This window comes from Erithacus rubecula, assembly GCF_903797595.1.
Source record: "Erithacus rubecula genome assembly, chromosome: 3".
NCBI classification, from domain to species: domain Eukaryota; kingdom Metazoa; phylum Chordata; class Aves; order Passeriformes; family Muscicapidae; genus Erithacus; species Erithacus rubecula.
Genome location: NC_136689.1, coordinates 82,109,912 through 82,137,759, shown reverse-complemented (window position 1 = coordinate 82,137,759; position 27,848 = coordinate 82,109,912). Strand labels below are relative to the sequence as shown.

General features: G+C 37.3%; 1 protein-coding gene across 4 annotated transcripts; it reads right to left on the bottom strand.

Moving 5' to 3' along the window:
- Positions 1–395: 395 nt before the first annotated feature.
- On the bottom strand, positions 396–26,885 carry VSTM2A (V-set and transmembrane domain containing 2A). 4 transcript variants are annotated; one of them, XM_079302245.1, is made up of 5 exons: positions 26,266–26,885; positions 23,789–23,955; positions 22,769–22,819; positions 19,082–19,418; positions 396–3,766 (listed from the first exon to the last, which is right to left on the bottom strand). In XM_079302245.1, exons 1-5 carry the CDS (start codon positions 26,342–26,344, stop codon positions 3,690–3,692), a joined length of 711 nt encoding a protein of 236 aa, XP_079158371.1. In that variant the 5' UTR covers positions 26,345–26,885; the 3' UTR covers positions 396–3,689. The 4 variants fall into 4 exon arrangements, with proteins under 4 accessions (XP_079158371.1, XP_079158372.1, XP_079158370.1 ...); XM_079302246.1 differs by having other exon boundaries at positions 2,123–3,904; XM_079302244.1 differs by having other exon boundaries at positions 2,123–3,644.
- Positions 26,886–27,848: the final 963 nt, after the last annotated feature.

Here is a 27,848-nt window from a genome sequence, read left to right as displayed (position 1 = left end):
TTTTTTTCATATAATACAAACATTGTCATTGACACCTCATGGGACCAGAACATGTTTCTTTTAGCCTGATGAAACATCAGGTCTCAAAGTGTGTGAGTGTAGATGGCATATACCTTGAAATACAAAAGTGTTTCATACTCACCCATGCTTATTCTTCTATTAAAATAAAACTTGTTGGAAAAATCTGAAGAAAGTCACCATATGCAATGAGGCTTTGGGAACACAAATTGAGAAGCATGAGTCATGTAAAAGACCACCTCAAAACTGGACTCTTTTTGTAAAATATTAAGGGCATTGAGTTGAGAAATGCTATGATTGCTAGATGCATATTGTCCTTCTAGACTCCGTACTCAACAGTGAACTTTTCAGGACTTGATTAAGCCACTTTTTAAAATAATCTACTTGTGTTAAATCCAAAGTAGAAGTGCACCTGCCAGAAAATGGTAGTAGTTTCATTCCTATGCCATATATTACTCATAACAGAATTCTTAGAAACAAGGGTGTCTACTGTATCTTAACTTCCATTTTGAGAAATTCTAGGAGCACCAGGTAGGTTCTTGATTTGAAGAACAGTTGTTAAGTCACAGTTTAAAATTTAGAAATGTGATATCTGTTCCTGTTAGGAGATGCTGCTGCAGCATCCTCACAGACTGGGAGAAACTAAAGCCATGCTCTAGATCTGCAGCCAGAAGGGCTGGATCAGCCTCATTTTAATAATTTGGTTCTTTTGTTTTGAGAGAGGAAGGAGGACTATTTCTGTGTCCTCTTTGCATCTCATGGGAAATTTAAAGGCTTTTCAAAAGTCCTACAGATTTCTTTTGTAGTTTTGTGTTTTTGTGGGTTTTTTGGTGACACAGTTTAAACAATAGCAGACCACAATATGGGAGTGTCTTCCTGGCTTGTATCACACTAATCCAAGTCTAGAATTCTGCTTTTAATTTCAGCTCGTTATTTAATCTGCATTCCTGGTACATGGTGATTTATATCCAAGCAGCTAAGAGTATAAAGCAAAACACAGTATCAGTTTAACATAGTAACAGCTTCAGCAATGTGAGGTTAGACTGTGCTGTCAAATGCCATATGTCATGATGGGTAGTCCCTATGTGCAAATATGCAATATTCATACATGATATATGGATACAGTAAACAAATGAAACACATGTGACATTAAGCATTTGGTTCCAGTTAAGACGAATGGAAACAGAAGTTTCCAAGCTCCAAGGAGTATATTCTCACATCATACAGTCATAGATATCTGTTTCAGAGAAAATGGAGATTTTTTCCCAGAACTCTCAAAGTTTGGTTCCACAGGTATGTTCAGAAAGCGAGACTTCAAAAAAGTTCTGACCCCTGACCTTTTTTTTCCTCTTTGCATCATCTCTGATCCACAATATTGGCTTTGATTCCGAACAGTTTAATGGAGACAGTTTTTAATTTCTTTGTCAGCAGATTGATAAATTGTTATAACTATGGAGAAAAACTTTCTCAATATACAACATTCCAAGTGGGTCATAAATTTTATGTTGAAATTAAAGAAATTTAGATCTTTTTCTCCCGAAGGTTTCTCCTGATTTGTTTATATTATGTCAAAGTTCCACTCTCTTTATTACTGCTAAGACTTGTCCAAAACCAAAGAAAGACTGACTATTCCAAGTCAAGTTTATACTACAGAATTTATGGGAAATTAGATCTGTGCAAATATGATATCCTCTTCCAAAGCATTAGGTTAACAAAATGTTTATTCTATGCCTTTATTTGATCTTTATCTTTTAAAAGTAATGGGGGAAGACATCAGATTTATGAGCAGACTGGCAAAATAAAAAACATACTTTTAAATTTCTTCTGCAGTACTTACAAAGTGAGGAGAAATCACACAGCTGACCACACTGCAGCTACTTAATGCAGCTATAAATAGATCATAATAAGCATGTGGTGTATGTGATTGTCTGTGAGGATAAATGAAAGGGTGTGAATTTTCAGCATCAGTGGAAAGAGAGGAAAAAGAAAAAAAACCTTCCTGATTGCAGCTGCAAATGATAGCAATTTTTGCTTCCTGCATTAATGAATGTAATTCATGTAACACATATTACATCATTCAACAGCAAAATTCTCACATTCCGTTCACAGACAAAAAGTATTTTAATTAAGAATATCAATGAATAATGACAATCCACTTTCAGAAAAAGCAAAGAAAGACACTTCTTTGGCCATGTAGAAGGAGCTGTGATGCAAATATATTTTATCAGAATAATAAATTCACTTCCCTAAAACTCTTTACCAAAAGAACATCCTTAAAGTCATGTTCTGGTTTATTTGTTTGTTTTCTGTTTCTAACCTTTTTTACGTGCAGTATTTGACTGCAAACCTGCATTTTACAGTCTCTAGTGATTCAATCACTTCATCTTCTATAAACATCACAAGTTCAAAGAGCTTTCAGCATCTGAACTCCAACACAACATACAAACTAAAATAATTCATTGTCTAGAGATCATAACAAATTTTAATGTGCATTTACAGAGTAAACAGAGGGCTGTAGGGGGTCAAACCAGTCAAAGTGAAGATATGCATTACAAAATCCACACATTACTGAATTACAAACTAAAAAGTGTTGTTTTGTCAAAAAAGGAAATCAAGATGTTTCTTGGTGGCACGACACATAGATAATATTAAAAACTGACTTGCATGAGGACCAAAGTATGTCTACTCTGAAGTTATATCACACAGACTGTAAGCAATTTACAGAATTTAAGTTAGTTTTGCATATACAGGAGTTGCAAAATTAGAGAAAACACACTGAAATATAGAACGCACACACACAAATAAAAAGGATGTATATATATAAACCTCCACATAGTCATCAGGGGTTGGCCTAAGTTGTACTTGCCACCATTGAACAAGAAACAAACAGAAGGACAGGGGAAAAAACCCCAAAGGGGAAGAAGAAAAAATGTATTGAAAAGCAGAAAGAAAAAAAAAATTACAAAATAAAAATATCCTCATATGTTTTTCAGAAACAACATTCCCTGGTCTGCAGCTCCTCTGTAGAATATATTTTCTCCTTCCTATTCCTCACACGCACACACACACCAAAAAAAAAAAAAAAAAAAAAAAAAAAAAAAAAAAAAAAGAAGAAAATAAAAAAAGGCTTTTTGATAAAAATTTGTGTGTATTCTATTTATGTTAAATCACTATGGTTTGTTTCCTTATTTGGCCTCTTTTTGCTTCCAGGCTGGAACGGTTCTTTCAGCGTAGAAAAACAAATGTCATCCATGGTTAATTCTGTAATACTGAGGACTTGCAGGCCAACCCCTGAGAAGTCAAGGATGAGGCTTCTCCTTGCCGAAAGAAAAGGAAACTAGGTCTTGCTGTTGCAAAACGTTTGATTACATCACACCAGTTCTCTTCAAATAAAATATCAGTGATACGCCAAAGAAAATAAGATATATCAAGAAAACATGTGGGATCCTCTTCTTTTTTTATATTTATTTTATTTTATTTTATTTATTTAGTAATTTTGTTTGTACTTCCTGAAGAAGGTGCTCCTTGTGTAGAGATTTAGAGTACATTGGGTGCAGAGTGGTGGTTGGAGGTTAGGGTCAACTTTGCTGTCCGCTCCGTGGATTTTACAGGCGATTTGCTCTTTGCTTTAAGAAGAGAAAGTGATATTGGAAAAAGTCAGCACTTTTAGATTAAAGCAAAGCACCCTTCACAAAGCCACAAACAAGAAGCAGGACAGAAAGTCCATGGCTTGTAGCTATCCTCGCACCTGCGGAAGAAGTTATAAGATATTCGCTCATCTTGCAGATTTCCAATGCTCCTTATAAGGCTGTTTTAAACATATACATTTATTTATTTAATTAGCTCGCCAGGTTGGCTCTGGTGCCCATGAATGTCTTGGCATGCACTGCAAATAACAACACATACAAAGTATTTCAGTCCCAGGGAGGTTTTTTTGTGTTTTGATTTGATTTTTTTTCTTGTCTGTCTTTTTAAACAATATTACCCAATGATACCATAAACCAAGAGCAACAAAGCCAAACACCTTCCACCTTAGAGTATTCTTTACAAAATCATTTCTAGCACACATCATTGACTGCTAACAAAAAAGTCATCTAGTAGCTAAAGAGTGTTTTCTTGTAAACCATAGGAGATACAGGCTGTGCTATTTACAAGGGGGAAACAGACTACTGCCAAAAGGTGTGGACTACTTATTTTTGAGAAATCATATTACCCAGACTTTGCTTTCTTTTTTAAAAAGCTATGGAATCACTGGTTCATATAATTATTTCCAAACCCATGACCTTATATTTAGTATGCTAGCAGAGTAAAAGTATTCAGGTCTAGACTGATTAAGCTGAAATGTTCATACACTAAGGACATGAGTATTTAGTTGTCTTACATGCTGAGTCTGAATGTTTGATAACTCCCCATATCATATAGAATTGCATTCAGAATTTGAAACTATTTAGTTGAGGTCAACACTGTAAATGTAATTTGGTAGCACTGTAAGTAAAAGTTCAGATGATAACAGGTTGATGCATGATTAATAGATTTTATATCTGTGTTGTATATTTGAAAAGGATAAATATTATTGATGGTTAAAAGCATCAGTCCTCTAACAGAGTAACAATGGTGTTATAAGCAATCCATTATAATGATAGACTTGTAATAAATTGTTGTTTCTTTGTTTTTTAATCTATTAATCATGTTTAGGATACTTTTGTAAAGAACTTAATATTAAACTGAATTATGGATTTCACTGCAACCCCCAAAAGCACATTTATCTTATCATAAGGAATATACACAGCAAAAGAAAAAGAAATCCAGGCAAGTGCTTGTGTTTTTTTTAAAGTTTTCAGATGTAACACTGTTCTCTGTATCTGCTAACTATAAGTGAAGAAAGAAGTATTTCTGTGCCTGTCTTTAGTAATTTTTTCCATCTTGAAACAGGGATAAACTAAGTCACAGATTTTATATAAACACTGCTTTGCTTTGGTAAATACATGGTGCAAGATGTTACATACGTAGTGGCTGCCATAAAACATCCATCCCTCTGTCACATACACAAGGCCTCCTATGTAATAGTGATATTTCAATTAGGCATGTGTGAACTGAATTGCTAAATAAACGTTAACTTTTAAATGTAAACTTGTCCCAAAGACATTACTAATATTTTTCCAAGAGAAGTCCAAGGGAACTTGGAGCTTAGTTTCTACTGAAAGAAGCCATGAGTTGGAAGCCTACTGTTCTCTTGCCCATCTGGGAACATTACTTGTACTACACTGCCATAGTTTGCTGTGCCTCTCAAGACACTTGTTCTGTACTGAAAATAAACAAATGCACCAGAAAATTTGCTGCAACTTTCTCCTGTGTGTTGCTCTCCAGTATTAATGATCTAGAACCAAAGAGTTCCATTTTTGGTTTTGGTTTTACTGCACATGACTTTGTTCTTTCTCTCTGCAAAACCTCTCATTTGACAGATTTTTATGAAAACTTTTCTTTCCCTAATGAGGTTAGCAAAACTTACTTAGAATCTTTGTTAGTGTTAGTCATTTCCAGATGTATTGAATTATTTTTACTTGTTTTATTCCATTTAATATTTTTTCTTCTTGATTAAATCAAGGAAATATGTCGCATTACAACACTAAACAGGTCACTGGAGATACACTTCATCTGCACAGAATACATATAATGGAACTAGGAAGAATCTCACTAATGTATTTTAAAAGAGTTTTTATAACAATGGTACGATTGAGAATTTTAAAGCTGGAATGTGCAGCAGAGAAAAGCTATGGTATAAAATAAATTTAACTCAAAATATGTCACAGTGGGAAAAGCAGCACATATCTGCAGACCAAATATTCTCTGATTTTTGTTTTAATTTTGTTGGGTTTTTTAAATAATGCAATCTGGAGATCCCCAAATTAGGGGAGTAATATATAATGTACATACATAACCTTTTTATTAGTAATGTTCAGTTTCTGCATAAATCATGACTTTCCTCCAATTCATTCCACATATTCTACATCCATGTTCTTCTCTAAACAGCAAATTTGTATATCTTGAAGGGAATTTAGATTAGAGTACATGCAGCAAGTTCATGCTAAAGCGATTCTGAACATATGGTAAAAAATTAGGAGAAATAATAACTAAAACAATTTCAGTTTCTATGTGAAGAAAGCTGCTATTAGGATTGTTGGGAAAAACCTGTAATAGACAATGTCCTCAGCAAGGTTTTGGGAATTTTAGATCTTTATCTGATTTAATAGTTTTCAAAATGATGTTTAATCCAAACAGAAATTTTGAAATTTTCAGTCATGTATCAGCCCACATAAAATTGACTTGCAATATACAGTGACATATATGGATATTAGGTGAGCTTATCTTTTCAGTTATAATTTATGAAATAAAATTAAAGCTTTAGTATACTCAGGTTTCATTTTTATTTTCCAGAGAATAAAGAATTGTATTTTTTCTTTCATGAACCTAAGTATTTGTTTAGATTTTGCAAGAGTGAAAGCTGAAAAGGCAGAACAAGAATATAGCAAAACAGAAAGTAACTTTTTCATATTTTTTCTTTTTTTATTCTGTTATTTTTGCTCATATTTTATTATTTTGTATTTCCTCTTGGAAAAAAATTGACAAAAAGTATCCATAAATTTTCATTTTGACTTAGACTCTGGAAGTCTTAGGGTGCTTAAATCAGAGACTCAATTCCACTGTATCCAAATTCAGACTTCCATGCAGGTGTATTTTCAGTCTACTATTCTGACTAGTACTTCAATAGTAACACCTGAACTGTGAGCATGTTAATGTAAGTTGTCAATCTGGCTGTGGATGTGCCAAACTGATTTCTCATTATCCCACCATTTCAAGCATTATTTTCTAATTAGCATAATGAGAGCTAAAAAAAATTTATTGCAGGTCAACAACACTGTGTAAAGCTGGACTGCAATTATGTAATCCTCAAGGACAGTCACTCAGAAGAAGAACTGTCATGTAATGTATGTGTATATTATTTCCACATTATTAATTAAACTCCACTTGATGCGTGGGTCTGACATTCTCACCACTCTCACAGTTTTGCCTGTCAGCCACGGGGATCCAGTTAAATTCTTCTTGTGAATATGTAAATCCTCATTAGTTGTCTTTTATTTCCTGCTCCTAACATATATCCAAAAGGGCAAATGTCCCTGAAATACTTAGGCTTTTCCTGTAAACAAATGCTATATTGCCAAAGGCATGTGATGATAAATTTTCGTGCAACAGCATGAACAGTTAGTTCATGCCATTAAAGTGCTTGACTCTGGGTTTTATTCAAATTTATGATTTATTTAAATGTTAGGAGCACAAAGAAAAAAAATAGTGATAAATAATTGTGATCCTAGTGTTTAAAATAAAAGAGAAGTCTCTGCCACAAATGCTTCAAGAATCATAGTGCTTGAACCCCACAGCTTAACATCAATTTTGCTCTGTTAATGAAATTAATTTTAGAGCATCTAAGTATAAAATAAAGCCACAAGAAGTTACAAATTCTTAGTAAAATGCAACTGGTCAAAAAGGTAGTTACTCATTCCATGTCTGAATGCAGTCAGACATGATCCCTCGCCTTCACTAAGATATTGATCAGACAAAATTTGTGTCTGATACATGGGATTTGGGGAGACAAGCAGAGATGGTTGATTAATTTTGCCCATTTATTTTTCACAACTGGATGAAACACTGAATTGTGAACAAAGAACCTGCCTCAGGAACTAAAATGTTAGCATCTTCTATTTTTAAGAGTATGTCACATGGTAAACCACCCTGGGTCTCAAACAGTTTGCATCTGCCAGAACTGAAGTTTAGCAAGTTTGGCATTCCTTGTGCTAAGGTTTAGGATTTCTCTGGGATTTAATAGCACTCAGCATTCTAAGCCTCAATACCTGTCAGATCCTCTGAAAATTGTCTCCTTACAGCTGTGTGTACAATGCACAGTGTATTCTCATACAAATAACAGAAGGAATTTGAAAATTCAACAACATTTCTTTAGTACTTTACTAAACATCTAAGTTTAGTTGAGGTATCCTTGAGTTTTCTTTAAGCAGTAGCACACTGATCACAGGAAAGAGCAATGCCTCAGTAGAGTCCTGATTTGTGTTGAAAGGTGAAATACAGCCAGTCACACAAAAGTTCATCCCAGATTTTCTGTGCTTATTACAATAGGCCAAAATATCAATACATATATTTCAGAGACAAATATTTGGGCTGTACTGGGTATGGTGCTTCCATCTCTACAGCCCTGGTTTTGCAACATTTAGCTTTGCTGTTAGATTTTAAATAACTCTTCTTGTCAGCCCCAGTTGAAACCACACAAAATCGTAATTTTGCATTATTTCCATGTAAAGTAATTAAAAGTTCACATGATACCTTCCTTAATTTTACTGGGGACATAAATTAACCATAAGATTACTTGGAGGATATTTGCAGTTCTATTTTCATAAATTTAGGCAAAACCAAGTACAGCTGGTTGTATTTGAAGTTTTATTTGAATATGTCTCACACAGGTTTTCAATAGATAGATTCTTTCCCTCTGGTCTACCAATTGCTATCATTCTTATTTCTCTGAATTGCATAAATCACAATTGTGTATCTTCTGTAGTGATGGGATAAATATATCCACACTTAGGAAGAAATTTTCTTATCCATAAGTGCAAAGTCCCCCTTTCCCTCTTTGGGGGAATGACTTCTCAACTGTGTTTTAGGGCTCAGTCATCTGTGTTTGATTTTGGGGAACTGAATGGCTGAACGAAGATGAGCAGTGCGTCATTCATATTCAATAAAAACCCTTTTGCTTAGGCTTTTCCTCTACCTTTCTCCATTGGCTGTACATCAATCAGCTTAAAATAGAGTGATTTGTTCATCACATACTGCAGAGGGCAAATGAATTTGTCCCATACACCAGAAGAAATTTAGAACAGGTTATTCAATTTCCCTGAAGTCTACTTAGACTGCATTCAGCATGTAGCTCTGTTCATCTGATGTCTATTCCTTTTCTGTTAGTGATGCCCAGAAGAAGACATGAGAGAAATGGATACTCTCTTCTAGATGGATATCCATTCTAGATGGATACTTAATCCTTAGCTTTGACAGACAAAGCACCCAGAGGTGTTCAGTCTTGCGATGGGGCAAAAAAAGTTACAACTTTCCAACACCAAACAGGGGAGAGATCTCTTCCAAAAATCCACAGTAACTTCTGGAGCCCTTGTGGGCTAAGGCAGGTCACAGCCTTTACTTTGCTGCCAGCTACACCTCAGGTCATGTTCTAATGCAAACATGAGATGGAAATACTTGGAAGAGAAAAAAACTAAAGGAGACTTCAAATATTGGTGGCATGTAGGAAAAATGATACTTAGCTTCAGGCAGTGATCCAGAATAAGCCATAGTAAAACTATAAAAGGACAACAGCAGCAGGAATGCAGAAAGAAAGAGGAGTGGGACTTGAATAGCTTCTGCATTTTCACAATGCCAAGATGGACAGAAGTAGAATTAAGGGTATACTAGTGTGGAATAACCTGGAATTTTACATTCAGATCACTTTCTACATCATTCCAGACATTAACTCCTTCCTAGGAACACTAAATTCTTGCAATTTTTGTCTTTCTACTAAAACATATATGAGAGTCACCACTCCCTGTTTAATTCTTTAAAAAGTGTCTTGTTCATATCTCATTCTTAAACCTCGTGGGTAGAGCCAGGCTTGCTAATTGGGCCATCCTGCAATATGAAGAAGCTAAGAGAATCTCTAATGTCTTTCTCAAAGATGAAAACAAGATCACCAAAATGATTCAACCCTGACATCCTTTTGCCTTGAGCAGACAGGAGGAAGGTATGAGATCTTTAAACACATAATTAAAATGGGTAATTCATCAACATTTATAGATGTCTGTACTTTTCTGATAAAAACAGCCAAAAGTGACTGTTGAGTTTGAACACAGCTTTTCAGAAAGATTAAATGGATAGTGTAGTAGCCTTAGTCAATTTCTGCACCTTCCCTGACCTTCTCAGGAGAATGACATTCTGCCTACAGTCACAAATGTCCAAACATCAGCCATTTGTAGCAGACATCCTATTTCTCCTCCTTCCTTTAGCTGGTGTTTGGACTTGCAAAGTTTTAAAATCTTTTCACATGTGTAAGTAAGGCATTGACTTCAGCTGTTTCTATTTCAGTGAGAGAGTACTTTTTGGGAAAATGGTTGCTGAAAGAGGTGCTTGCATACAGTCTGTGAAATATTAATGTTAGCTATTTAAATAAAACTTGTGTGAGAAGCAGTCCAGGAAACAATGCCTACTCCAGTAATTTAAAGCTGAGGTGGAGGGTGCAAGCTTAACCAAACACAATTGATAATTGGTATTGTTTCAGAACAACTGGCAGTAGGTTTTTTGACTGCTCTTATCAGCACTGGCCACGTTTCCCTCTCATTCTTCTCTTACATCCTATCTCTCAAAACCATGGATAAAAAATATCTTAGACCTTTTTAAAGTGTGACAGAAAAAATATAAACTGGTGCATTTGTATTTATCTGTATGAAGTGGCTGGTCCTAAAGCAAATGTAGGTTTTTTCTGACCATTCTGTGGTAACTCATCTTCTTCCTTACTTTTATATGCCCTATACTGAATGAATGTGAAATTTAGGCTGTTAACAAATATTCTTGAATTTACTTTTTTTTTGGTAGCCAGCTTGTGCTGTTGCAACTAAACATTACTCCAACCTGCTCAATATGTGACATGCAGTCCCCTTTTTCTCAACTTTCACACCTGACACTTAGGCATATGTCTGCCATACAGTCAAACCAAATGTCCTGCTTATATCATTTATATAAGAGCTATTTTCATGGAATTCAGCTAGTTTTCCACTGGATGTGTGTTTTCTTCTGTCTGATTCCTAGATGGTAAGTATTTTGAGGCAGGGACTATTCCTCTTATCCTTTGTTTTCCTGGTGACTAATGCAGTTGTTACAGAGATCAGAACAATGTCTCTGACTAACAGAAGGTGCCTCTAAGAGCTATGACTCACAAGTTTTTAATGAGTTTAGCTGTAGCAGTTTAAGATGATAGTGCCTCCATCTCTCTGCCTCCTCCTCTAATGGAAATTAAAGCCCCAATCATAGAAACAAACCCCATGCTATCTCTTCACCTACCTCAATTTAAGAGCTCTGTTTTTGTTTATCAGCTGTCATAGATGCCTTTATGTCAATATAGAGACTTGACACTGTGAACTAGGAAAGTTGAGCAGCTGACACCTATTTCCTCCATGCAGATTTGGGGCAATAATTTCTGATTCGAGCAAGACAAATACTTTGTGTTGCATTTTAATCTCCTAGAGCTAAATCAGTGTTGACAATCCAAAGCCTTCACCGTTGTTATTTCTGTTTCTCAAATGATAAAAAATAAAATTTAAAAAAAAGGATGCAAATAAAAATTTTAAAAATCACCCCTACAACCACAGTACACTAGTTTGAAAATGGTGGATTGTGAGAACAAAGCTCAAAGTAATTGTGCCAAATACATTTGAGATGTGGAATCAATCATAACCATGAAATCTCATTAATCAATATTCAAAGACTCCTTAGGAAAAAGGTCACTGAACAGTTTATATTGAATGTGTGGTAATAATTCAGAAAAGTACAAAATAGATAATTGACCTGTTATTTTGTCAGTGTTTCAGACAGGCACAAACCTATGTAGTCATACTATCTAACATTATAGTTCTACTAAAGGGCCTTGCACCCTCTGAATGTATTGCTCCCTGTGAGACTTAGTGCTAGTTCTTGGCTTCATGATTGATTTATTGTTGCTCCTTGACAAAGTATCTTGCCTTTTCAACATTCTTTCACAGAATGAACTGGAGATGGATACACCATCTTCTGTAGTCTTGTTGAAGTCATTTTTATAATCCTTATACCTCTGTGGCTGTGATTTGGTGGTCAAAATCCTCAGTCAGTGTCACAGGAAACAATAGCAGCTGAGGTAGTAACAGCAGTAGAAATACGAATGACAGCAGAAGTAGCATCCAGATTTTTTCTTTGTATTTTTGTTGGTTGATGAACACACAGATTGAATGTTTGAAGCACTGTAAATGGGGCTGTGTAACTAACTTTCACACTTTTATTCACAGAAAATAAGGCAGCTTTTTTCCAAGATAGTAGCATTCGTGAGTAGGTGGGGGAACAAATTTCAGTGAGATAGATCTGACTAGAACACCCACACACAGACAAGATAACAATTTGCACTGCCAAAAAGTGCAGTGGTAGCTTCCTTATGATAGGGTAAAATGGAGTTTGGAGTAGAGTCTTTTCTTCTCAAGGTAGGCAGCAGGATCATTAGTTGCTCTTCAAATACCATCCAGCTTTATCATCAACAAAAAAGAATTAATTGATCATTTCTGTAGTGTAAATATAGTAACAGTCTCTGGAATATCTTTGAAGTTTTGAAATTATTTAATCAATTATTTAAATTATTTAGTCAAATAATCAAATATAAAATCCCTCTCTAGGGAATAAGAAGATTCTGAAATTGTTGAGCTTTCTAGCTAGTCTAGGCTAAGGTTTCAAAGAGAAACATTAGAAAAAAGTTAATCAAAGGTGAAGAAAAAACATTCAGAAAAAAATGAAGCAACAAAACCCATTGTTAAGGATGCCCTCTTCCCCTGAATCTGTGAGCTGAAAAGTTTTCAGGTTTTTTCCTTCTGTTCATTCAGTTCCCAGAAAACTTCACTGTCCTATACTTTTTCAGGTACTACAAGCAGGGCAAAGCTTCTATTCTTCTTATAATTCATTCTCAAATTATGAGTAGAAGTGAATTAATCTTCATCCTCATCCTGTAGACAATTTTTTTGCTATTTTAGATGAATGACATCCTTTAGACTTCAGCAGAGTTGTATCTATTCCAGCCAGCAGATAATTGCACCCATTCTTTTTCATTTTATGTGATGCAAAGGATTTTCATAATGAAGTAGGACACCATAGATGGGAAACTTCCTGCTTCTCATCCGAAAAAAAGCGAAAATATCCTCAGCTTTGCTGCATATCTGTCAAGTAACAAATGGGTTGTGTTCTGAAGCAAGAAATCCCATCAGTTATTTCAAGAGCAGGCCCTGTCACATATGCTGCAATCTCTGATGACCCAGTGCAATCTGTCTGATTGTGAAGCAATGAAAAGCAATTTGAGTGAGCTGACAAACAAATCATACAGAGCTTCCCCCCACCCTTTTTTTTCTCTTCTTCCTTTTTTTTCTTCTCTTTTTTTACTGATTGTGTGCCCACCCTGCAATCTTTCTAGTGGTATTTACCAAAGAAAGTTGTATCCGGTATGCAGAATAGAACTACTGTGATTCTGCTACTCTGGGAGTTCTTGAGTGCTCTCCTACCAGACCTTTGTATGTGAATTTTGTTCTAAATGTGAGGTTAGTCTGAAAGGTTTATTTTTAAGCAGCTAAAAGAAAGGAAGATACATGATTAAGTGTATATGTAGCAGTGATAGACAGTGCAACACACTGGTAATGTTACTAGAAGAATAGGAAAGATCTCAGTGCATTATACAAACTGCAGTGCAGAATGGTAAAGGCTAAAATTATTTTCTTTGTACATTTAGTTTCAACTGTGTCTGTTCTCACTGATTCATGACTGGCTTCATAAGAGAAAAGTAACTAATGCAGCATCAAAATACCATAATTTTTACAGAAATATGAGTTACAGTGATGCTGTCATATATTTAACAGCAAATTCCATTATTGTCTCAAGAAATTTCAGAATATAATTATTTTCTCTTGTGATTTATTATTAATGTTTAACCATGAACATAACTAAGGTTGCAAATAATATCTCTGATTTCAGAAAGAATATGTTTGTAACAAAGCATACCTAAGTGATCAGTCTGGTATGGGCATGTGGGATTGCACAACTGCCCAAACTTGTAGAACAAGAAAAGGAAAAAGTAATGGCTGGTGATTGCTTTCTCTTCTTAATTCTTCAACCTGTGTTTTTATAAGAGGAATAGAAATGAATAGAAATTGGCAGTGGTATAGTATCAGTGATTGCTAAAAAGTCAGGGATGGTTACAAAAAGTAGATAATATTGTGCTTGTGACAGGAGTTAGAACTGCAGATACAACAAGAAGAGTTTATTTCTGAGTCTAGGTAAACTAGACTAGGATTTAAACTAGGATTTTAAGTATTTGTATGCATTTTGTTCTATTGATAAGTACACACATGTAAGAAATTGAGATGTGTTTTTTTTTAAAGAAACACAAGGCATTATTGAGTTGATTTTGTGTTGGAAATCATGGCCTTAAAAAACAAAGAGTAGAGGGTTAGCTGCTGTAAAGACGTTGCTTTGTAAATTACTTTATTCAGGACATATCAGCACTTCTCAGAAGATGTTTTCTGTTTCAAGGTCAAGAGCTTACTAGTTATTAGGGCTACATCAACTGACATGGTTTGAATTGATTCCATTATTTTGAGAACATAAAGAAGTAGAGCAGCATATTCTCATGAAGAGGGAATCAAAATGTGTATTTCAAGTAAAAACAGAGAATGAAGTATATATAGGTGCAAATTGGAATAGTATTTTTGCAAAGTATTTCTGAGAACAGTTGAATAAGGTTCAGAACAAGAAAAACAAAACTGTCATTGGGGTTTTGCCTTCATGAAGTTCAAAGGAAACAGACATGACTTTGCTATGCCACAATCACAGTAATGGTTGGTGCCTCCCAACCTAATGTGTACTCATTTTCTACAACAGTAACTATGAAAGCCAGAGATTCTTCTAGAGCAGAAAGCAGTAATGGTGGCTGTCACCTTGGTGGAGGCTAGAGCTGACTTTTTGTTCCTTTGCTTTGAGAGAGATGGAACATAAATTAAAAGAATAAAAAAAAAAAAATCACTACATGGAAACTAGTTTATGTCCTAAAAGATTTCAAATTGGACATAAAATTAGTGCTTAAAATAGGTTGATGACAAGTTTCCTAGGTTCTCTAGATAAAAATGGAGACAGGAAGCAATGTCCTCAGTTTATCAGTATGAACAGACTGAAGAAAAAAAAAAAATTATCCTTTTTTTTTTTTTTTTTTTTTTTTTTTTTTTTTTTTTTTTTTTTTGCATTCATGCCTGATGATAAGATTCTCAGTGTGATTTATGATGCCAAGAATCCAGGTCATTCTGCTTAGGTAAGTACCACCTTCTTCTTTGAGTTACTTTTCAAGTCACTCATTGGAACTCTGCCATCATCACAGGAAGTTTTGGCATGTAGATAGCTTAATAGATGAATTTGTTACTTCATGAAAGAACAAAAAGTTTCTAGAAATAGGCAGAGTCTGTATATAAACAGGCAGAAAATTGACCTAATTGTCACTTCTTCATTTGTAATTCTCTGAGACTGATCTTGAGTCTGAAAAGCAACTAATGGCTTTGAGTGCTTTAACAGAGCATTGGCAGAACAGGAAGAGCTTGGGGGATATTCTCAGCACAACAAATTCTTCAGCTGGTTTTGTTGCTATAAATGTTGAGTAATTTGAATGCAGGCAGCAGAGTTAGCTTAGATTTGTATCCATGAAACAATGACATTTGCTGCAGCTTGGAGATTATTTAGTTCCTTTCACCTGCATTCATTTTAGCTCTTGGACCCCTTTAATTCCTTAGAATTGCAAAGCTTTGTCATAACTCTGTACTTTTACCTTGGACTAAGATAGGTTGCTCTGAATTATTCAGGAAAAAAATGTCTGTCACTCCACCTGCATAGGACATTTTTGGATGCATGCAAATTATTCTGGCAAATTACTCAGATTCCTATTAAGCTGTGATGGGTTACTTCATTTGCTGCAGCCCATAATTACGAAATGAAAGGGTCAGGCTGTGTTGGCTTTGACTTCTGTTTTCCTGACTTTTTGACTTTGAGATAGTTATTTAGTGCTTCTTAGTATATTATGTGAAGACTCTCTGTGGGAGATGTTCTCATTAGCTATTTCTTCCTGTATTGAATCTCCATTATTCATCTTACAGTAATAAATATATATTTTTTACGCAGAGATAGTATTTTTCAGAGCAGTGCAAAATGCTGAATGGGCCGCATAGCACTTTAATTTGTCAGCTGTGGCTATATAGCTCCCTGACAGTTATCACAGATATTCTTACTTCTGAGCAAAGCAAGAGAATAGAAGAAATATCTGTTCAGTCGGGAAGTGCTGATGTTTTAAAATGGTAGTGACTGTAAAATGCTTTTATAGAGCTACATAGTAAATATCTATTGTTAAAAAATAAAATTCTGCAATGTACTTCAGGATAGAAGAAGTAGAGTGTTATCTACCTTTCTAAAATAAGTTTTGGGGAAAAAATATTCACATAATCAGAGTCAATTTGTGATATATTAGTAGCTGAATTCTTCAGCAGTAGCTGAATACAGAATTCCCAATAATTCCACAGTGTCATGTTTCCCATTGTTGTAAATGTATTTCACAATAATTTGTGAGCATGGTAGTAAAATTTATTGTTTGCCAATAACTACATACCAGCTCTCTATACTGGATATTTGTTACAATTACCCATGATTAATAGTACTTTTCTCTTCAAGCATTAGTGCTGAAGTCAATGTTTTACTCAACATGAACAAACATCAAAACTTGTACATCTTTCAAGTACAAATATGTACTTAATTATGATACATTTGTATTCAAGCATGTTTCTAGATTCTAGGCTGGATGGATACATTGCTTACATTTAATGCAATCACACAGCAGTGTATGCATAAATATGGTTAGCATGATGCAAAAGAGGGGAAGACTTTCTCATTCAAGTAAGGAGTTTGTGTTGATTCTGCATCATAAAAAGACAGACTGACATCTATGACACCTCATTCCTGCTTTCTTTGACATCTCACAACTGACATATTCCCTCCCTCAGCTGAAGCTGCTCCTCTAAGCTAGATAAAGCTAAAACTCCCCACTTCTATGTGTTCCTGTGGGTATTTTAATTACTGTAGAACAACTGCAAAATGGAATGAAAATCCATATCTCACCACATCTGGAAGGCCAAGATATACTCAAGTAAAGGAAAGCAAATCTTGGTTCTCAGTTGTTGAACTGACATTTAAAATCTGACGTCAAAAATCTCACCAATCATTTGGTGTAGGAAGTGACCATTAAATTAAAATTAAGCATATGAGTGATTTCTGGTACACTTTTATTCCTTCAGTAGATAAACTACACCTCTGATGAATGCAACATTTGCCTGTGCTTTGTTATAAAATATGAACTAATAAACTAAATTATATTTTATCTGTTCAATTTTTAAATTATTTATTATTAGGATTATTTGTACTTTGATCCGTATTAATCCTTACTCAAGTAAAAAATTAAAGATTTTTTTTTTTTTTTTTTTTTTTAAACGGGGATCTTTCCATGTAATAACCTACGCGATCACAAAAAAAGAAATGTCCAGTAATCGGCCAAGACATTGCTTGGACTGGACATAAACGATAGTATAGAACACATGACATATCCAAAATAATTTACTGGATTAGCTGTTTTGTGCACACTTTGGTCGCAATGCAGTATAGTCTGTTGCTACATATTTCATAAACCTCTGACTATTTTAAATTATTTCATGTAGGATGGAATAGAAACCAAAGTTTTCCCTCTGTGGAAAAGTCTGCTTCTTTGAAATGTATGAGCCAAATCAAAAATAAGAAGTATATAGGTTTATCTGAAAGGAAAACCATGGCAGAACGGTGGTTTTAAATCAAGTGAAGCATTTTTTTTCCTTCTCACAGCTTAGATATTTTTGGAAGTGCTTAAAAATGAAAGTGGCTCCATTTTAGGGAAAAAAGCTGAATGTAACTTACATAAATTTTAAAATGTGTATGCAGAGGTAAAATAGTGATAGTATATGCATCACCTTTTTTAACAGCAAAAAAAAAAAAAATTTATATTAACAATTGTATTGTTCCAATCTGTAAGGAAATGCATTTTCCTTAAAAAAAAATCTAACTTTTCTTGCCTGTAACTTTGAAGCGATTTCACAAGAGTTGTTCTATGAAATTTGTTGCATTCAATTTTTGATTCAAGAAAATGATGCATCAGAGTTAATTAGCTTCCATTATATATTTTAAGGTAGATTGTGATTTTGTGCCTTACATTGGCCCTTGGTGTAAACATAAGTAACTTGGAAATCCTTAAACTTGCACAGTTTGTTTTCCAGAGGATATTTAATCATTTACAACATCTCAGTTTTCTATCTTGTCCATTTCTCTATTGCCATCATACAGAGCTGCACCTCCTATATATTCATATACCTTTGCATAACTGCGAACTTTACGGCATTAATGTAGAAAATGAAGACTGATATTGATTATAGGTCATGTATGCAGTGCTGAACAAAATCTCCCCAACAAAATTTATAGAATATTAATTTCTACATGACAGACAATGGAGGCATTGCCATTTAACCCTTGATTCAAAGACAGTGATCAAGCATCTGAAGATTACAAACACACATTCTCTGGCACACCCAGTCTTTCTGAAGCCTACAGAACTGAGAAACTATCTGGTGTATCTAAGGTCTGCTTAGATTTAGAAGTCAAGTTCCTTATGTAAATAGGATTGATAGAGAAAACAGATTAATTTTAACAAATGCTGAAGATGTAAGTTAGGTGACTGGTGTAAAATAACTTAGGAAGAAGCACATCTGGATGAGTGTTTTATTTAATTTATCATGCACAGACATCTTAAAATGAGATGAGTCATTCTCTGACATGCCCCTCTATACACACTACAGGAAAAACTAGATTTTGATTTGAGAGGTAGCCTTAGGTGGGTAAAACTGGTAGAGATAAAATCCATGTATAGAAGTTTAAATTTTTCTGCTTCTTCAGAAATTTATTCTTCAGATTTTAGGAAGTTAAGAGATAGCAGGAAGAATAGAACCAGAGAGAAAGAGGAACAAATGAGCACCACACTCTTCCTAGTCACAATTCCTGGTTACCTTATGGTTTAGCCTCCTTTTACATGCTGGTAAGTAATCAAATGAAAGCTCAAAATGCTTTACCATACCTGATTGTGGACTTTGTTTGGGGATTTTGGCTGCTGCTTCGGGGCTGGAGGTGGCACGTACACGCTGGTTGGCAGAATTGTGGATGCTACTTGGGACTGCTGCTGAGATGTTTTTACGAGGTTTCATGTCTTGCAACCACATGGGAGACGCCTCAAAGGCTTGCATTCGCCGAGAGTGGCTGTTGGCATTGACTTTGAGAAATGCCTGGGCCTTGTATTCCTGAAGGTCTCCATAGTTGGCATCGGTCACCCTGCACTCATACAAGCCTTCATCCTTTTTCCTCACTTTTGAAATCTGCAGCTTGTGGGAGATGTCATTCCCTTGTACTTTCACTGTCTGCAAATTTTCCAGGGGAAAAAAAAAAAAAAAAGAAAAAAACATTGTCATTAATTCTTTTTTCTTAGAAGAAACTCTATGGGCATAGCACCAATTTACTCAATGGTGTGATTGTGCTTACTGCAGGGAAGTTACATCAGGGATGAGTATGGCTAATTGCATCTATGAGGATGCCTGACATCATCTCTCCAAAACTGCTTAGATGGTTTGCACTGAAATCTAATTATCTTCAGAAAAAAAACCCCAAACTACCATGTTCATTCCAATTAATTGCTTAAGAACATGAACATTCTTAATGAGCTTTCTTATGTAAACCTAGTATCCTTGCAGCTCATTGGTTAAACCTTTCCAGTTAGTTGGCTTTATTGAATAATTCAGTTTCTGAACTAGTGCATTAAAAATTTTGTTGGAGATGTTTGCCAAGATTTAAACTATAATAATAACTATTAATGAGATTAGCTCATACTCTTTCTTTACTACATAAAACTATATTTTACATTCAGTTTGTCTCCCTCAAGTGTGACTAAACTTTTGGTATTTTTTTCTTTTAATGATAACATGATATATTGTGCCAGGTTGTTTCTTTTGTCTTATTTATCTGTGTACTTATTAGAAGCACATATTCATAATTGTTTGAAGAGGTATCAGCTAAAATAAGACTCCTGATTCATTTTTAATTATTTCTAATACCTGAGGACAACATAACATATTTTTATTTCAGATAATTAAAACACACATGAGTAAATTTATACATTCAGAAATGTGTGAAAGCTATTAAGAAGCACTGGGAAAAGTTAAGACAGATTCCTTTCTGTATGTTCATCACCTGAGAAAATTTATATTTAATTAATTTTTTATTACTCTCTATCTGAATTAATATCTGTTGCCCCATGGGAAGCCAGTTAAAAGGTACTCAGTGTGACATAAATCAGCTTTGAAGAACTTCTGAACCTGGTTTACTTCCACCATGACATAAATATGGATGCAAAGGTTGTGTCGTATCAATGACAGACAACAAGGAGACATCAAAATGACCAGTACATGGCAGATCACGGAAAAATAGAGAACTAACCAACTGAAGCTAGACACATCTTATTGGGGATTATACCATATACTGCTTCAGACAGCTTGGCCTGCTGTAGTAACCAGTGTTGGCAAAGCACCAATTCTTCCTTCTTGATAAATGGCAGAGCAATACTCATGAATATGTCATTGCTTTAAGGTACTGGATGGACTTTATATCCTGCTGTGTTGTACCCAGCTCTGAATTTATACTTGGCAAACTGAGTTGAAAGTATGGATTACATACTTACAGGCATAATGTATGCAATATTAATTGCACAGAAAATGTTGGACAGTTACTTAAATCTTATTCAGTAATAATACATCTCTACTGAACAATTAATGTTCAGTAAAAGGATTAAAGAAGATTTATATGAATGGAAAGAGGATTGGTAGGTCATATTGCTCCTTCATTTGTTCCTATGCAAGAGCCATGAAGTTAACAGTGCTGCATAGCCCTGGTAAAAAAGAAAATTGTTTTTGACTTTTGCATTTGAAATTTGTTTGAAATCGCTGCAGGCAACACATATGCATGATTTCAGTTTGTGCTGCTTTATCATTTAGAGCAGATAGAAATGGTGTATTTCAGCACACATGTAACATTTAAAAAAATATTTATTAAATTTACTTTAGTTTTTTTCTTCATGATGATAATTTACATTAGTACTAATGGGGCTGTGTATGCCTTCAAAAAAAAAGAGAAAAAAAACCCCACCAGGCTACATTTGTAAGAAGTGGGTAAAAAGTACATTTAGACATCTACATAATGCTGACTATTTTTATTACAAATATAAATGTTTTATGCAAGCTTATAGGAGCACAGTAAATACCTTCTCATGAATTATTATTACACATAATGAAAGACATTTGTAACTTCAAAGATGAGACAAGCTTTACAGTCTATATTGTGTCTCAGTTCTTATGGCTTACTTCAGGGATTTCAAATGAGCCAGTATTGATAAGGAAGGAATTATCTGCTAGCCCTATATCAAGTGGAATAGTGTCCAAGGACCACATGTAAGCATCATTTGTAAGAGAGTCTACAAATGCAACTGAAGATGTGGTCCATGACACAAATAGTTTCTAGTCGATGGTGAGAAGTATTACAGAAAATGCAAGTATGGCTAGGATATGTATTGTATTGAACACAGCATACCTGAGTTCTCATTTACAAATGCCTCTCGGCTATATTTAGGTGCACTTTGACCTGATGTAATTATTTGGTTTATTATTTGTAGGCATCAAAAACCAGCAGAGTAAAGGATTTGTCAGTAATTATTCCCCTTTATGTGTTGCTGTGTTAAGCTTTGCTGGTACTTAAAGCCTTGTCTGCAGCTAAAAAGCACTTCCAAAGTGACTGTACCAGTGAAAGAGAAAACCCCTCTGGGCTCAAAGGGAATATTCAAACTTCAGTATCTGCTAAGTATCTGTGTCTTTCCACTGCAGTGAGCACCACACCATCATTCCACCACCATACACTTCTTGGGATGCTGAGGGAGGAGAATCTGACCTATTCTGAGGTCAGAAGCAGCCTTCTGGCTGTGCCTGACTCAGGGCATGAGTCGGCTGTGGAAGGCATCCTCTCCCTGCAGGGAGCAGCTGGGAGGGGAATGGAGCAACGCTGCTTTATAAATCTGTTGAGATAAGATTCTGGTTTAATCTCCAAGCAGCAGATTGGTAACTGTGGTGTCAGAGTCTCACTTTCGTAAAACAGAGACTCAGTGGCCAAGAGTTGAGATTACTCCCAATGGGGAGGTTTTTGTCCAAAGCCTTTCCGAGCTTGTTTTCTGCAAGCGGGTATGGGCCTGAGAAAATACCCATTTAAGCAGTTGCACACCCCACTAAAGGAAAGTGCAGCTTCATGGACAAATTTCAGCCTTAAAACCAACTTTTGAGTGCCAAGGCAGACTCAGCAGTTACCCAGGGTAAATGAAAACAAGAAATGCAAGGATGGGTGCAGGCTGAATTCTTCACAAGGTACAAACAGGGTCTGCCAATGAGTCTATGCCTCCATGTCCAAGGCTATGGGGGTCTGCATGGGGAATGGCTGTCCTGACACCCTCTGCCAGGGCTGTCAAGGAAGTAGTCACAGAATTATAGAATCAACTATTTAGGTTGGAAAAGACCTCTACGATCATCGAGTCCAACCGCAGAGCTGCGGGGTCCGCGGTGCGGATGGGGAGGCGATGCGGGGCAGGAGCAGACTCGGCGCTCGGAGGCGGGGTGAGCCCTGACTGGGGAGGGGACCCCGGCGGCGGGGACTGCCCGCGCCCTGCGGCGACACTTACGCTGATCTTCGTGCCGTCGCTGTCCAGGTCCCGCTCGGGCAGGAGCTCCACCTGCAGGGAGAGCAGAGCCGCCGTGGGTCTCCGGCCCCGCTCCCGCTCCCGCTCCCGCCCCGCCGCGGAGCCCGAGGAGCGGCGAGCCGCGCCTGCCACCTGCGGGCCGCGCCGGGAACAGCCGGGGAACAGCCGGAGAGAGCCGGGAACAGCCGGAGAGAGCCGGGGGACAGTCGAGGGACAGCCGGGGAACACCGGCACAGGCGACCGAGGGACCTCCGCCCTCCCGCCTCGCGTGGGCGTCTTGTGCCGAACCCGGTGCGAAGATAGGGAGGAGCGTCCCCGGGTGGCAGTGTTAGAGGACATGGCCCTTCCCGTCCCGCTCAGAAGGGTGAAATCACACTGTTGACTGATTTGGGGTTTTTACTTCTTTAGGGGCATGGATTTCCTCCCTGCCTCCTCCGCCCCCTCCTGCGTGTGCCCTCCTGTGGCAGCTGCATACGGAGTTAGGGCTGCCAACTCCACTGCGCTAGCTGGGAATTGGAAGGCACGTGTGGGATCTTGCCACATGGGAAATATAAAATTCTCATAAAGAGTAATCTTTGAACAGCTGCTTTCCAAGGGAAAATGAAATAGGAAAAAGCAACAATAAAATAAAATAATTATTAAAACAAAAACAAAAACAAAAACAAAAACAAAAACAAAAAACCAAAAAAAAACCAAAAAACAAAAAAAAAGGGGGTGGAGACGGGGGAAATAGACTTTGGAAAACCTGTGTGGTTTTGTGAACATCCCTAGCTACATTGTGGAAATGACAGGCACTAAAGGCACCAACCCCTGAGGTTGGCATTTTTCTCTGCGGGTTCCTGCTCTCTTATTTCATACTCAAAATTAAGTCCCTAGGGAGATACAGAACCTCTCTCTGCTCCTTCCCTCTCCTCTTCCCTTCTTTCCTTCTCCCATTTCCTCCCCATCCTCTCAGTAGCATTCTCCAGATTGTTTTAGGAGCCCATGGCAGAGGATCAGTACCTGAGTGCCTGTCACTTCAGCTCCAGCCTCTTGGTCCTCAGCTGCCCGCAGAAACCACCACTGGATTTCAAGGTACACCGAAGTAGAGCCACTTTGGAAAGCACAAGACATCTCCACGTTCTGCCCTTCAGTGGCCGTGACATTTCGGGGAAACTCTGTGAATTTTGCTGTAAAACAAATGCATAACATGTTGCTACCTTCTAATCGTTTATGCTCTGCTTCTTGTGGTCTTTTTTATTGTTTCCTCCCCCCGCCTCCCTTTTTAAATTCTCTGTTTTCTTTTCTTATTCCCACTCCTTTAATTTCCCCCCTACTCCTCCCCGCTGATTTCCCCACACATTATATCCCCTGGTTTTTCACACACCCAGGTATGTTTTTCCTTCCTTATGCACAAATTCACCCTCTTTACACTCTCAATTCTGCTCATGGGAAATGCTATAGATCCCTCTGCTTGCTCCCATGAGCTGGTAAAGTTTCACATAATTAGGTCTGAATACCCTTGGGCAGAATGCAGTATTTCACCAGACTCACTGAGGGATTTTGCACAAGACCACTTTAGGAGAGAGAAAAAAATCAGACTGATTTATTGTATTTTGTAGGGCTGAGCTGTAGACCTGTAAATTGTTAAGCGTTCCACAGCCAGCTGAAGCAGCTGTTGGCACAGGCACCTCTGGGTACTCTTCTGAGTGAGTGTTACAATCACTCGTCAAATGTCCTAGTCAAAGGCTTTACCTGACTTAGTTATGCAGATTCTGAGAACCTCTGCTTGCATAATCAGACCAAAAATCATTTCACCTTCTGTTTCTCAGTCCCAGCAGACACTTTCTAGAACTAACCTTCATATTTCTATCTCAGTCCTTCAACAACAGGATCTGTCTTTTTCAGTTTACTCTGCTATGATGTCCACGACATCAGTAATTCTTTAAATCTCAGTCTTTACTTCTTTCTCATCCTTCCTATCACTGTTTAAAATTGTGCAACATAATGAATCATGAAAGTCAAGTGAGGGGGACTGCAGACAAACAATCTAATAAATAAATGCTGTGTTTCAAGAAGAGGAAAATTTGGAAAGACTCTGCAGTGTCCCTTTCTGTTATGAGTTGCTACAGATTGACTAGAGCATATTACAATATGAAGGAAATGTGATGCGAAAGAAATATTGCTCATTGTCTCCTCCCCTCTTCCCCTCTCTTTATACAGTCTTCCTAGCCAACCTGGAATTGGTGGGATAATTTTGTAACCAGTGTTACTTCTCTTTCCTCCTACATTTGTGCCTGGCAACAAATACTTTCAAAGCTTGTAGCTTTATATTCCACGGTGCCCCTTTCTCTGACCCCCACCCCCACCAGCCAGACATTGCTAGTCGCCGAGTTAAACTGCCAGAAGGACGATGCATTTTGTGTGTTGGGGCTAGTAAGTTTGTTTTGGGTTTTTGGTTTTTTGGGGTTTTTTTCCAGTTTGCTCCTTCTCTCCCCTCCTGGTCAGTACGCGTGAGCGGCTTGGGAACACGGAAGGGAATACACCGGCATCCTCCCGGTGGCACCGCCAGGCGCAAAGCCGCGGGGAGCTGCGGGCAGGGGAGGGCGAGCAGGGGCAGCGGACGGCGGGAGGGGGCGGTGGGAAGGGGCGGCAGGAGCAGGAGCAGGAGAGCAGGAGAGCAGGAGCAGGCGGGGGCAGCGATCTGGATCTGTCCATGGTGCTGACGGCGGCGCCGCAGCCTCGGGGTCCCGAGCAACCCGCTCCTGCAGCGCCGGGGCTGCTTGGAATGCAAGGCGCGCCTTTCGGCGGAGAGGGAGGGGGGAAGGCGACGGGGGTGGGGGAGTTATTCAAAAAAGTCGATTTTGTCTTTTATTTTCTCTTCTCTTTTTTTTTTTTTTTTTTTTTTTTTTTTTTTTTTTTTTTTTTTTTTGTCGGTGTGGGGAGAGTGGTCGAAATGCCCATAGTCACGGAATAGGAATGAAGGTCTGAGTCGGAGGATTGCAGGATAAGAGAGGAAAGGGAGCACAGCACGGAAGGAGACTGCAATATTTTAAGAGAAGCAGTAGCCTTAGCCAGCCGGTACTTGGTCTGAACGCAATAATTATGCATGCATGGATAGGTGTTTATTGTATGCAAACATGCCTGTACAACAACATGCACAACCCAAACACATGCATGTCCATTCCCCAGCACCCCTCACTCTTCTGCAAGGTGCCTGTTATTTCCCCCTTTGAATTTAAGTAAAGGAAGCCTTTTTTATTTCTACTTTGGGAAAACTTCTCACTTCCTTTCCTATTTACAGACAATTTTGTCTGTACAAACTAAATGTAAACCTGATGCTTGGTGTCCTCATCTCTTACACATTTTCGTTGTTTTCCTTCTTTTCCCATTTCTTCCTTTCCTCCCCCCCCCTTCCCCCCCCCCCCCCCAATCCTGTTCTCAGTCTGTTTTAGCATAGCAAGCCAGACACACAAATATTTGGCAATAAGTGATCTTACCTTGGGTAGAAAGTCCTTGTTGAATATACATAACTGAAAAGAAAATGAATCCAATATAAGCTAGAAAGATCCCCATCATTCCAAGATGAAGAAGTCACATCAGGGAAAAAAAAAAAAAAAAAAAAAAAAAAAAAAAAAAACCTGAAAAAACAAAGTTGTCCTCAAAAAACAAAGAACTGATATATAAGTGTGTGTATGTACTTCAAATATCTGACCAGAAAGAAATTTGCAGTGTTACAAAAAGGCTCTGTATTGTAGCCCTAGCTGCGACACTGGCAGCATTCTGCTGCTCAGTGGAGTCTTTTTCTTTGAGAAGAGTGAGTATTGCAATACAGTGTGGTTCAGATGAGCCGTCTCAGGCGCTGTGTTGCTTGAAGTCCAGATACAGACTAAAAAAACCCACAAACCGTTGAAAAGTGAGTATCAGCTGCCTTCTGTGCCTTTTTTCAGCTACCTGGCAGCTTCGTCCAACGTCAGCTTTTGCTGCTCAGGATGGCGTGATGACTGCCCTCCCTACACACTGATCCAGCTTGGGAAGAGAGGAGTAGGGGAAAAAATAGGAGGGGGGGTAGGGGGGGAAGAGAAGTCTACAGTGCTTGTATTGCTACAACTTTTTCTTCTAATGGCTGCAATAATGTCTTTAACCCTTCCCTCTCCCTCCCCATGTGCTACACCTCTACCTGTTCTAACTTCTACTGCCTCTGATGCCGGGGTAAATCTGTGCAATTTTTGGTGAGGCTTTTTTTTTTTTTTTTTTTTTTTTTTTTTTTTGTGTGTGTGTTTCTTTCTTGGTTTTTGGGTTTTTTTTGGTTTTTTTTTTTTTGGTGGGGGGGGGGGGGTTTCTGTGTAGTGCACTGCTTATGACAGAGGGAGCTTTTATTGTACTGATGTAATCTTTGGTCTTTCATCCCAAAACACTCAGTGGCTAAGAGGGCAATGCAGTGGTTTGATTTTTGGTGAGTTAAGCTGTTTCTGTCTTATCCTTTTTCTTTGCCTCTTACAGGATCTGAGGGGAAAATAGTTACTCAGTAATCCTGTCGCTCTTGCTATTGCCTGCTCCAAATAACTATGCTTCTAGCATCTTGCATTAAAATTACTTCATTTTGTCTTCAAAGGCAGATAAAGAGGATGATACTTAGAGTGTGCTTAGGTTGCATTATACACATTTCTACAGAAAAAAAAATTAACTGGATAAAAATGGGCTTTCATATCTTACCGATTACTCACATTAATGTATATATTTATGTAGACCAGAGAAGGTGTTCACAATGTATGCTTCCTCCTGCAGTGAATCTTTTCTTCCTTGTTGCATGTTTTCTGCCTATGTATATTAATAATGTTCAGATAAGAGACTAACCTTGACTATGTTAGGTATTCAAAACACCCTGAAACACATCTGCACTGAGAGAAGTTCCCTGGCTGAAATTGCCCTGCTGCTTGCAGTAAGAAGCCATCTAGAAAGTGCTTGTTGCACTAAGCAATCACCAAATACCTTCTGAAGGCTGAGATGAAGATTAAATAGAAACTGAAAAGAGCACCTGATAATCACTCAGACTGCTAAACAGCGGAACTTAACTGCTAAT

Bases quoted from the DNA above. Each gene is read 5' to 3' on its own strand.
- VSTM2A (XM_079302244.1), bottom strand. From the start codon at position 26,344: ATGATGGGGATCTTTCTAGCTTATATTGGATTCATTTTCTTTTCAGTT. The intron at 23,956-26,265 runs GTAAGATCACTT...TTTGTTTTACAG, and splicing joins ACAAGGACTTTCTACCCAAG to CAAAATTCACAGAGTTTCCC. The intron at 19,419-22,768 runs GTAAGTGTCGCC...GAAAATTTGCAG, and splicing joins GCGACGGCACGAAGATCAGC to ACAGTGAAAGTACAAGGGAA.